Raw genomic sequence first — 12,017 nt, 5'->3', positions numbered from 1 at the left:
GTGCACAATCAGTAATAGAAAGTTATTTCTCAACTTGTAATGAAGAAGCTGAATTAATTTTCAGTTGTCTTGTCTTGTTTCTTTAATAGATCATGATGTGTTCTATGTATGGCATATGCAAAGTAAAGAATGTAGATCTTCGATTTAAAATAATAGTTTCAGCATACAAGGAGCTTTGCAACACAAATCAAGAGGTATGGAAGTTCTTAAATGTTATTCCTCCATAAAAATCTTAAACACTAATTATTTTCCCCTGAAATCAAAATAAACTACATTTGAACATACAAAAGAAAACTTCTGCTTCACTGCATCTCCATTTTGTGGAGGAGAAAACTTACTCCAATACTTAATGTCTCTTTTAAGCATCTTTCATAAATAGCTTGGTAACTCTCCTCCAAAAACAAATTTCATTCCAACTTTTGAAAGATAGGTAATAATGGTTTATGACTGTATTCGGAGTCTAGATGAACAATTTATGTCTACAGCTAATAGGATTTTCAAAAGCAACACAAGTTTCTTTATGAGTTGTCTAACTTCCATGGAGCATTAAGGGAAGAGAAGCAGATGATTTTCTACAGAAGCTTTCAACAGAAACATGGTTTGATAGCAAATAGAGATGTATGGCTCTATATCAAACAGTTGGGTATGTATTAAAGTTGCAGGCTTAATTTTAACATGAAGAAGTGCCTTCCTTCACAGGAGCTTTAATGTACTGAAATTTTGGCACAGCACAGTAATGAAATCAATAGAAAAACCCTCACCAGTTAATGGAACTGTAGCATCCTCTCAGTAGCAAAATTTCTCATAGTGTATTTGTGGATCTTGGCTAAACTCCAGACTTTTGTCTCCAAGCCTATAGAACTATTTTATCAGATCAGTAAGGAGTTTTTTAGCCTTCCAAGGCATGCACAGTAGTCTAGACTTTTTGACGTGTGAAAGCAAATCATTCATAAATTTGGAAAATGTTAGAACTGTGTTCACACCAAGGGGCTGTCCAGTTAATGAAGCAGACGCTTGTGCTGCTGTTCAAACACATTTGGAAAAATCCCCAGCAGTTTAGAGAAGTTACAATGGCTTGCATACAACCCATGTGCCATCCTAGTTCTTAATCTAACACAGATTTGAGTGAGTTTATGAGTTTGTCAAATGTAAAATTTTCACTCCTTTTATTTTTTTTTTTTTTTTTAATCTGTGTATGATTTTCTCACCCTGTGTAGACTTTCAAACATGTTCTTATCCGGGAAGAACAATATGACTCCATCATAGTCTTTTACAACTTAGTGTTTATGCAGAAGCTGAAAACAAACATTTTGCAGTATGCTTCCAGCAGGGTAAGCCATTAGCTCTGTTCATTATTCAGTAGACTAGAAATATATAGGCAATAAAACCTAATGACTATTTTATTATTTTTATAGCCTCCCACTCTGTCACCTATCCCACCCATTCCTCGCAGTCCTTACCAGTTTTCCAACTCTCCTCGGCGTGTCCCAGCTGGCAGTAACATCTACATCTCACCTCTGAAGAGCCCATACAAATTCTCTGATGGGTTTCAGTCACCCACAAAGATGACTCCAAGGTCTAGGTACGTTGTTGACAAGCATTTCTTTGACTAAATTTAAGATATTAGGGGGATTTTAGTGGAAGCAAATTGGAAAACTGCAGAGTGTAATTTGTCAGTAGTCTGTGGTTATCATGTAATTTCTGGCTAATAGTTTTTGTCCTGTATTTGGAATCTTTATTCCTCATTTATTGCTTTTCTGTTGTGCTCAAGGGGGTTTTTTGTTGTTTTTTTCACTTTTTTTTTTTTTTTTTTTTTTTTTTTTTTTTTTTTTTTTTTTTAATCCCCACCAAATAGGAGTTTCCTGACCTGGTTGCTTAAATGTTTTTGGCTTTGACCCTACATCACACTCTTGAAAAACACAGATGAGCTTTGTAAGCTTCTTTAAAGGGAAAATACTTTTTTGCAACAAAATATTTGCTTAGCTGGCTGAACAGAACATTTCAAACCCTTGGTTACTAGAGGATGGCAGTAAATGTACCAGTTTCCAGTGGCTTTTCAGACTAGTATCAAGTGAGTCCCACTGTGCACAAAAGTTTAAATGTCATTGTGTATTTTAGATTGAAGTCCTGCACGATTTCTTTAGCAAACACCTAAAGGTAGAAATGAGAGGATGAATATCTGGGTACCCAGCACTGAAGGGTCTTCCTGCTGATACAGGGCAGACTATAGGGACCTCTGAAGTCTTTCAAGCCACAATTTCATTTTTATCTGTGTGATTCACTTTGTTTGGTGATTCAGCATTCCCTACCTCAAAGAGAAATGTCTCAACACAATAAATCACAGTATGGATTTGCACTGTTAGAGAGAGAGAGAGGAAGAGACTTTGTTAATGCCTTGTGGTAACTAGTCGATGCTTCTGACATTGTTAAATGTAGCTTAAACTTCTCTTCTTCATTTGGCAGAATTTTGGTGTCAATTGGAGAATCATTTGGGGTGAGTTTTCACATCTTTGATGTCTGGTCTTAAATGCATGCAACTTTTGGAAGAATGGGAAAGCCTGCTCACACCTCTAGAGCAGGCCAATGAGTGTATCTGATTTAATATAGTAATTAGAGGGAAGTTCTGTTAACTCCTTTTAAATATCAAGGCTTCACCTTCAAAATGTGTTCCATTTTATTTTTGTTGCTCTGGCACAGGACAAGTGTTCTTAAAACTCCAGAGTTTTAGAACTACTCTAATTTTTTTTGTGGATAACCTGGAAAGTTGGAGTGGTTTCAGGATTTATTGGCAATTCTTTCCCTATTTTCTTGTCCCTTCAGACTTCTGAAAAGTTTCAAAAAATAAACCAGATGTTGTGCAACAGTGAGGGCCAGCTGAAACGCAGTGCAGAAGTAGGTGCTGCTGCCCCAAAGCCACTGAAGAGGCTGCGCTTCGACATAGAGGGGCAAGATGAGGCAGATGGAAGGTGAGAGATTGTCCTGGGCTTTTCAGAGATCTTGCATATATTGGGTTCTCAGGTCCTTCATCCTAACTTCTTCCTGATATCCTGTCTTGTGTTAATTTGGGAGCTGTTAGCAGCTGTATCGAATGAGAGATGGAAGCATGAAGCTCCTCAGTTAGACGCTTTGATGCCAAAAAGTGACTCCCCTTGATTTAAAGTTTAGGTTATGAGGGTAAAAAGTTTTCTTTATTAACTTAACCTTATGCCTTCTTTCTGCAGCAAACACCTACCCCAGGAGTCCAAGTTCCAACAAAAGCTTGCAGAAATGAGTGAGTATTACTTTTCTCATAGTCTGCAGAGCACTGAGTGCCTCGGATAAGAGTTTGGGCCTACTCAGATGAAAACAGTTCAACACTGATTTGGTTAATTTGCTTAGCTGTTGTACTTGCTGCATATAATCTTGAAAATGCAGGTTACAAAATGGAAACTTATGTACACAGGAAAACCATATGCAGTTTTTATGTTGCTTTGCTTTTATAGGGAAATGTTCTTTTTCTTCTACTGTGGGTCAGCATTTCTTTCAGATCTTACGGGATCACTTTTCTGTTTTGAAATGAAACTCAAGTCTAGCTCATGAAAAGCAAAACGGCCCCAACCCCACATCTGAGTTGTACTTTCCACTAATGAGAAGGAGCACACTTGGTCTGCCTCTGCAGCTGAGCGGATTTACCCATTAAAAACTCTTACATTGCTCATCAAGATAGGTTTGAGTGTGGATCCAGGCACCTCTCCTTCATTTTAAGCTAGGGAAAATGTGCCAGTGTTTACTTCTGGCAGAGGTTAAGCAGAGCTCTGTCTCGTGTCCAGGGGTGTTGGTGTGTGTCACTGAGGGGAAGAGGCATTCCTGGGCAGGCTGGCCTGGGACGTGGGCACTGCCCAGCCCGCAGCCTCTGCCTGGCTACAAGGCGAGATTCCCGATGGGACACAGACCGTCTGCCTGCCTGGGGGATGGAAGTGGACACAGTGAGGGGACAATGAGAACTGGAGTGAATGGGGTGGAAGGAATTTCAATAAGATCTGTAAGACTGAGCAAGAATGGCTGAAACAGTGCAAAATTAGGTGTTCATAGGGATTCGGTTTGTTTACAATAGGATAATGTCCTTCTATTCCTTGTGTCATCACATTACAATTTTTTTCCAATAATGAGTCCAAAGTAATTATGAAGAAAATATTTCATTCTTTTTTTTTTTTTTTTTTTTTTGCTGGGTTTTTTTGTAGCATCTACTCGAACAAGAATGCAAAAACAGAAGCTGAATGATGGAAATGATACCTCAGCCAGTGAAGAAAAGTGAGATTCTTCTCAGGACCAGGGCCCGCACCGCTGGCCCTCTTAAGATTGTTTTTGTTTTACAACCTTCATTAATAGAGTTGCTTTTTTTAGTTGCTTTTTATTCCAAACTGCTAGTTGAAAGCATTTGTACTTTTTAAATTGTTAAATGTTTTCCATGATACTTTGCCTTATGATGTAGCATATATACAATGTAAGCCACTGAATTTAATTTATATATTTTTTGAGGATTTTTGAAAAGTCTTGGAAAGTGTCTGAATTTCCTGTTGCAGCATTACTGATTTAAGCCAGTTCAGTCTTGTTGAATTTTTTATGTCTAAAGATGAAACGTTAGCTAGAATGATTTGAAATGCACTAATTTTGTTTCTTAGATTTGATTTTTAGATTTTCATTACTTGCAAATTTTGAAAATCGTGGGCCAATTACTGCAAAGATTTCTGTCCCTGTTCATAATTAGCACATCAAACTCCCATCAAATTGAACTGGACAGCAGCTGGGGGCCTTGCAGAGAAGGGGCCTCACCTCAGGAGTACAACCTGAATTCAAAGTGAGCTCATTTCGTAGCCTTACTACTGAAACCAACACTTGGCATTTTGTAGCTTTGCTTCCCCACCTCTCAGCTCAGCGGCATTTCAGAGGGCAGTTACACTGTCCCTCAGTTTGAATTTCATGGGTTATGAATCCCGTAGAGATTAATCCCAGAATCCCACACTGAATCTTCCCAGAAGCTGAAGCTTCTTCCCATGTGCAGAGTCTTTCATGTGCCCTTTCTTATCTTGAGAAATCTCAAGTATTAAAAGGAAGAAAAATAAAACAAGCCTAAACCATACCTGGTACACACAAGATATCAAAATTCTAATGAAGTAGAATTTTCTTGATTTCTTCAAATTTTCACCTAACTGTAGCCAAGCCAAACAGCTTGAGAAGCAGCTGGAAGCTGAGTGTCTCCAGCTGGGTTCCAGGTTAGGAGCAGCCTGGTCTCTAAAAGCACAGGGCATCTCCCATTGGCCTTACTGCAGCATCTGCAAAAACCTGAATGTGGTGAACTCACATTGGGAAAATCATCTGCCTTTACTTTACTGAAAAGGCAGTTAATTGGGCAACTTGTGAATGGTTGCAACTAGTAAAAAACCCAAACAAAACCATACAATACTTCTTTCATCTTTTGTAAGTTACTCATTCAGGTACTGGAACTTTTCTTGCAACAACAAAGTTTTGTTAAAATAGCCAATTAGCAAAAGCACATTTTATTTCCAGTGGATTAAAATATAAGCAAGTAAATTGCCTTGCTTTAAAATTACCCATTTTTATGAAATATAGCATTTGCAGCTACTTGAATTAAGAACAGGTGCAGTAGAAAAGCATGCTGTTCATGACACAAATGTTTTAAACCAATGTCTTCCAGGGAGCTTTTCTACAGATTGTTTAGCTGATCCTAGAGTACTTACAGTAGGAAGATTTTTAAAGATCCGTTCTTGTGTTGATTCAAAGCTAATCTTAGAACTACTAAAAATTCTACAAGCAGCAAAAACTAAATTAATTTAAAAATAATATTGAGGGGCGTTTTAGACTCAGTATGGCTTCAACTTTCTTACTGAAAAATGTGCAGAACTTTCCAGAGTTCCTTATGTTTATTTGCTCACTTTCTGCAGTTTTACTGGCAGGATACATGTTAACATTGGGGTGCACTGACTGTAAGCTCTGTTACAGCAGTCCTTTGGCTAGAGGGATGATACTGAGTCCAGTATCTAAACAGATTCATTCTTTCTTTACTGGGACAATGTACTTTTTTTGTTCAGCCTGGAGGCTTTACATCAAATGTACAATATTATTTGATACAACTAATCAGTTTCTCACCTTTCAAGATAAATAAAATAACTTTTAAAGGATTTATAATCAGTGATTTTCTTATATTAGGTGATTTCATATGATACCTATCCAAATAATTATGTATGGAAATGAATGGCTTTTAATTAGATATGGAAATCTTACTGGTTTTGACAGCACTTTTCTTAGAGTGAGTCCTTGCCGTACTAAAAATGTCCTGGAATATTGAAACCGTTCCAGGAAAAAAGAAAACTTGGAATCGCAGCAGAAGCTGGGCACAAAATGTGATGGCCATTTTAGGTGCTTTTAACACCAAGCATCAATTTCTGTAGAAAGCTGAAGCCCTGGATGTAAGATGAGGTCAGGTAAATTGCATCCTTTAAAGGCCCATTTCTGTCCATTGGTGCTGAAGGGAATTGAATCCATTGGCTTGGCTGTGTAGCCATCTCAAGGTGGATGAGCGGACTCCCAGCCTCTTCATTTGATGTTTTATACCTTAATCTCTTCCTGCTGTCCACTGTTTCCAAATGCTGTTTATTCTTGTATCTCACAGGAGCTTTTTTCTTCCTCCCTGCCTCTGGACTTGCAAGTGAAGAATTTTGTGCTGAGGCAGTGCTTGTGCAGAGGGGCTGTACTAAACAGCAGGTTCCTCACAGGTACCAGAACAGCCACAGGGAATGTGTTAGTGCACATTTTCAAGCACAGGGGTGGCTGCAGGAAGACACTTATATCAAGTGTGAAGCAACTGGAGAAGATCATGGCTGTGTGATGTCAGCACACAGTACAAACTGAAATATTTTAAAATGTAAGAAGCTGCTCATAGTATAAATTTGGTTAAGAAACAACGATTGTGTCAGGGGCTTTCCCCGTTTTTCAGGTGGTTTCAGGGTCCTTTGCTCTCCTGCACAGCTCCGAGCCAAGCCGAAGGAAGAGACGGAGTTCTCAGGTTTAGATTTTTCAATGTTGCATACTTCATTTATTGTTTCTTATCTTACAATTTTCTCGGAGTCCGACAAGATGTTCGCAGCTGCATGGATTCCTCACATCTCCCCCCGAGCTGGGCTGTCCTTATCTTTTATACTAATTACTACGTATTTCTTATTTACTATTTCTTACCAATGTCTATCGCTATTACTAAAAAGGTCATCTTTACTTTGACCCAATCCTCACTAACTACTTTGTGCCACGTCAATGCAGCAATGGAGTGAGGGAAGGAGAAGGAGAAGAAGGAGACAACGCCCCAGATTCTCCATCTTGTCCCCATTCACTTCAATGCTAGGAATCTAAAATTACTATTTTCTCACCCTGTGATAAGCTAAACTACTATTTTTTCACGTTCTTGTGGCCTGTAAACCCTCTCTCAGTGTAGGAAGTTTTTCCCATGGACTGAAATCAAAGCCAGTGTCTCTCTGAGCCCTGGGCCGGGGTCCCAGACCCCCCTGCCCAGGTCCCTGACCCTCCAGGGCAACCAAAGGAATGCCCTGGACTCCAGCATGATTAGTGTTCTGAGGACCATTTTATTAATCGCAGTGTATTAAGTCACCAGGGCATTGATTTCTTTGAAAGGTGGAAATACACTTGAAGAAATTCTCCAGCTTACAAATGTGTTATCTGGTGACAGTGATTTCCTGAAGAAGACAAATACCCTTCAAGGTACCTCTGTGAAATTTTATATGATGTAATTTTTTTTCCCCCACACATAGTCAATTCAGACTACAAGCATCAAACTTCCTTCATTTTTATTGAAAAGAAAGGAAAAAAAAATCCCACTCAAACGGTTTTAAATATTATGGCATTTTTATTAATGGTCCAGGTAAGTTTGTATAGAAACAAAAAAATCATTTTATATTCAGGCTGTGAACTTTCTACATCATTGGGTGGTGGCCAATGAATCCTGCCTCTATGGGGCAAAGAAATGCTTTGTTTTACAAGGAAAGCCGGTCCTATAAAAACAGCAGTTTACACGGTTACCAAGCATTGTAACAAAACTCGACAGGTGAGTACTAGGTGACAATGTAATGCTGGCTTTTAGCTTCGGTAACTTAGGAGAACCTGCAAATGACCCTACCCTTGTAATTTCTCTCCAGATTCCTTGCTGGAGAGTGGAACATTGTTCTTTGTTTAAACCCCAGACACCGTTCCTGTTTGACTAATTTTTCACTTTTTATTAAATACCTTTTGTCTGTGGTATCCTAAAACAGAACAATACTTAATAAAGTATTTAACCTGCAAGGTCCATAAACACAAGGTTTTTGCAGACTATCTCACAACAGTAAAATGCATCCTTTATTTCTTCTGAAATGTTCCATGGTTGGGTTTCAAGCACATATTTACATCCATGCACCCACATTTAACCACCTAAGCCAGTAAGGGTGGGGTTTTTTTTGAACACATGCAACAAAAATCTAAAAAATAAATAAATAAATGTTACTATGAATGTAACACTATCACACGCAGGTCAGATGATACAGCATAAAAGCCAATGCTGATACATCAGACCTTTAGATCACCTTCATCCAGAGATGCTTTTTCTCAAAATTACAGGTTTTGTCAATTATTCTGAAATTGCAAGTAGGCTTTAATGTGTATGGTTGGTTGGAAATAATGATCAGGAAGGAAGTAAATTGGAAAAAAAAATTACACTTGGTTCTATTAAGCTAAAAATGTCTTGTTCCAAGCAGCATGCCATTTCAGCTGCAATCTCTGTTCAACTACTTTGTTAAGAACTTGAGCTAATGGAGGAGAGTGATGTCCCTCTCCAGTGCTATCAGTCCATGTAGTAGTGTCCCCAGAGAGCCAGAGAAGGTTTCTGATCAGATGCTGAGTCAACCACAGCCCCCCCCATCATTTTACATTTATTGGGTTTTTTGTTTGATTCTTCTGAGTAAAACAACAAAAATGTATGGAGTGACCTTTCATAATGCACACCCTAGGAAAGCTGGGGTGACCACTGACAATCCAGCTGCAGGGGTGGAGGTGCCCAGCTGGCTCCATTTCCCAGTGAGACTGGATGTGTGCCAGTGTGATGCCCTCCAGACGCACACTGGGATAGGGGCTGGTGTCAGCTGCTGCCCCAAGGCTGGCTTGTGGTTGTATGCCTTCATTCCATGCACTGCTACCCTTAAGGAAATGCTGGCAGGTGAATCTGGCATCTCAGGCTTAAGCAGGGATCACAGAATCCCTTGTGTCTGCACTTTGGTATGATCAGTGCTGGGTTAGAGCACACAGAGTCGGCAGTAAAGTTGTGCCCTACCGTGACACTGTTTCACTGTCCGCAGTAACCACCGTCTGTGTGCTGGTGTCAAGTGCTTCTCAACACAAGCTTAACAACACTGATCTCCTCCCCCAGCAAAGCTGTGTTTTTGATGAATCTGCATTATGTATTGGAAAGGTTTTGACCACTTCTGTTTGAATACAAAATACTGACACAGCTCCTAAGACCGGACTTAAGACTGCTGGAGGAAGTCGTACTCATCGCTGAGGGGGTGGCAGAATGTGCTTGTTAGCAGTAGATGACCCAATATATTTCTAGTGAGAGTCTGAGGCAAATGCATCAAACACAAGTAAATATTTACCACAGCGTTTTCTAAAATACTTGCTCATCACCCTCTTCCTAAGTAAATTCTGCTACCTGCAATGCTTCACCCTTTCCACTCGCACCCACAGGGCCTGGGCTGAAGGCGGTACTACTCACTACTTTTGTAGTGCTGCTCTTTTTCCTCCTACTCTTCCTCAAAGAACAGGATTGTTTAAGAAATGAGCTTCCAGTATAGAAAAGAACAACTGTTTTCCACCTTAGACATGAAGATGGGATAATTTAAGGGAATTAAGTTCTTAGAAACCAGATTTGAGGATTAGAAAAGGTCACTGAAGGAAGCTGTGGCACAGCAGGGACCTGCAGGAAGACTGCATGACTACTTATATTAGTGTACTAAGCCTTGTCATCCAGATTTTTTTCTTCCTCATTCATAAAATACTGCAAAAGGCACTTGAAGTCACTTCACTCACTCAGAATCTTAAATTCTCAGGATTAATTCAGTTTCCTGTTGGAAAATTTAAGTAAATGTTCCATAAGCTCCACACCTTCTGTAATGGGGCAAACCTCCTTCTGCACAGCACTGGGTGGGGTTTTCACCTTAACTCACTTCAGCCAGTTTGAAATGAAGCATCTACTCCAGCTTAGCCACCGACGATCAGTGCTGGGAGAGAGGTGTGTCCAGAGGGCAGCTCCTCTCTCCTGAACAGCCCTGAAAGGAAAGTGCTGTGGTCACCTCACAGCTCTGACCACAGGAGAATCTGAAATGCTGTTATTTGGACAAGATACCTTTATCACCATCCAGAATATAGTGTCAGTTCACTCTTACAATTTAATTAATTTGAAGTTACAGCTTCAAAATCGCCCTTTTCTCCATTTATCTGAAGTTGATCTGTCTGAGGAGGGACAGTAAGGGAGGAATAAATCAGTGTCAAGCAGAACTTCCTTTTCTTGAAATTTTGTTTGGGTTTGTAACTAGGTGGTTTTCTTAGCAGTAAAACTCACAGTGTGACAATTCACACCAGACAAATTGGGTGAGTGCTTCCACTGGGGTGCCAGGGACCATGCCCAGTGTAAATGGAAAGGGAGATCTGTCTCATTCTGGCTGAACAATGAGACAAGTGCTGGAAACTCAAAACTTCAATACCCTGCTGAAGCGCCTCATAAATAAAACTCCAAATAAACATCAAGTGAAACAAAGCCTCTCATCCTAAAGAACTTACGTATAGCCAGAAAAGCAAGTTTGTATCTTCACTGGATTATAAAAAGAAGCCCACTATGGCATATTAACTGAGCTTTGAGACAAAAGTACACTATGAAAGTTTTAGCAGCAAACAGGTCACTCTCCCATAAAATCCAAACACCAACTGTTTAAAAAAAATTTAAAAATCAGACAGACTAGATAATTACAAGCTTAGTTTGCTTGACTTTGAGTAGGAAAGGGTAGTTATAGTTACCACATTAGATTTTTGTGTTAAATTCTGGCTTATTGGCAATGAACAGTCACCACAGGTCTACACTGCAGCCATCCTTACACAAAGCCTACATGTTAATGGACTTCTACACACTCCCTAAGCTGACGGACACCGAGACTTCTTTTCCAAACCACTGCACATTCTCACCACAGAGTAGTTCTCCAAAGGAAAAGTATTTCCAGAAGCGAAGAGGACATGCTCTTCAGCTTGGTGGCAGTAGTCAGACCTCAATTTCGGAATGCTCCCACTCTGCTGGCTTTGCTAATGAAGTTTTTCAGGAGGTCATGGTCCATGTCTGCAAAGCCTTGAGTTTGTGTTACAACAGTCAAATGGTTTATGCAAAATCTGAAGCAAAATTCTTCCAAGTCCTAGAAACAAATTTGAGTAATTTGTAATATGAATGACTGATAAAATTACTGACATTTTTATTTTGTTTCAAATCTGTCATTTAATTAGCAGAAAATATACCAGATTGTTCCTATTATCAATCCCTTTTCTGATCCTTTTGATGAGATCACAAATGATAGGATGAAATTTGTTCATACAAACTATATAGTAAACCCATTTTGAGAAAACAGGAGTAGCCACCTAAATCAACTCTAGAACTCCATCACATTTACTAGAATTTACTGCACGTTCATTTAAAAAGTTACCAACGGGTGAAACCATCAAATTGCCCCAAACAGAACTACTAGAGCATCAATAACTCCTTTCTTGTCCTTCCTGCACTGCATTTGGTAGTGGTCCTGTGAAAAACAGCAGATGTGCTAGTCATGCTGGAAGTAAAAGCAAAATATGATGAAAAATGTGATGATGCTTGCTGAACACGAACTGCATGTTAGGATACGTGTGTTTTTCATGGCAAACCTAGGATTGTATCCCTTTGTCTA

The 12,017-nt window shown here is 39.4% G+C and overlaps 2 protein-coding genes across 10 annotated transcripts in view; one reads left to right on the top strand and one right to left on the bottom strand.

Annotated features, from left to right (window-relative positions):
* The window catches only part of RB1 (RB transcriptional corepressor 1), a 69,981-nt gene extending 63,795 nt beyond the window's left edge, over positions 1-6,186 (top strand). Inside the window, exons 21-27 of the mRNA XM_040055260.2 lie at positions 90-194; positions 1,218-1,331; positions 1,416-1,582; positions 2,464-2,494; positions 2,821-2,966; positions 3,222-3,271; positions 4,221-6,186. Coding sequence (XP_039911194.1) covers positions 90-194; positions 1,218-1,331; positions 1,416-1,582; positions 2,464-2,494; positions 2,821-2,966; positions 3,222-3,271; positions 4,221-4,294 — 687 coding nt within the window. The 3' untranslated portion in view covers positions 4,295-6,186. The remainder of the gene's footprint in view (positions 1-89; positions 195-1,217; positions 1,332-1,415; positions 1,583-2,463; positions 2,495-2,820; positions 2,967-3,221; positions 3,272-4,220) is intronic.
* Positions 6,187-7,842: 1,656 nt separating this feature from the next.
* RCBTB2 (RCC1 and BTB domain containing protein 2) overlaps positions 7,843-12,017 on the bottom strand; it is a 32,395-nt gene continuing 28,220 nt past the window's right edge. For 8 of the 9 annotated variants that reach the window (XM_040055037.2, XM_040055035.2, XM_040055039.2 and 5 more), the window contains one exon: positions 7,899-11,495. In XM_040055037.2, coding sequence (XP_039910971.1) covers positions 11,355-11,495 — 141 coding nt within the window. In that variant the 3' untranslated portion in view covers positions 7,899-11,354. Of the gene's footprint in view, positions 11,496-12,017 lie in introns of all 9 variants that reach the window. The other variant, XM_040055034.2, reaches the window with a different exon arrangement.

This window comes from Hirundo rustica, chromosome 2 (assembly GCF_015227805.2).
Source record: "Hirundo rustica isolate bHirRus1 chromosome 2, bHirRus1.pri.v3, whole genome shotgun sequence".
Lineage (NCBI taxonomy): Eukaryota > Metazoa > Chordata > Aves > Passeriformes > Hirundinidae > Hirundo > Hirundo rustica.
This window is presented reverse-complemented; position numbering and strand designations above follow the sequence as displayed.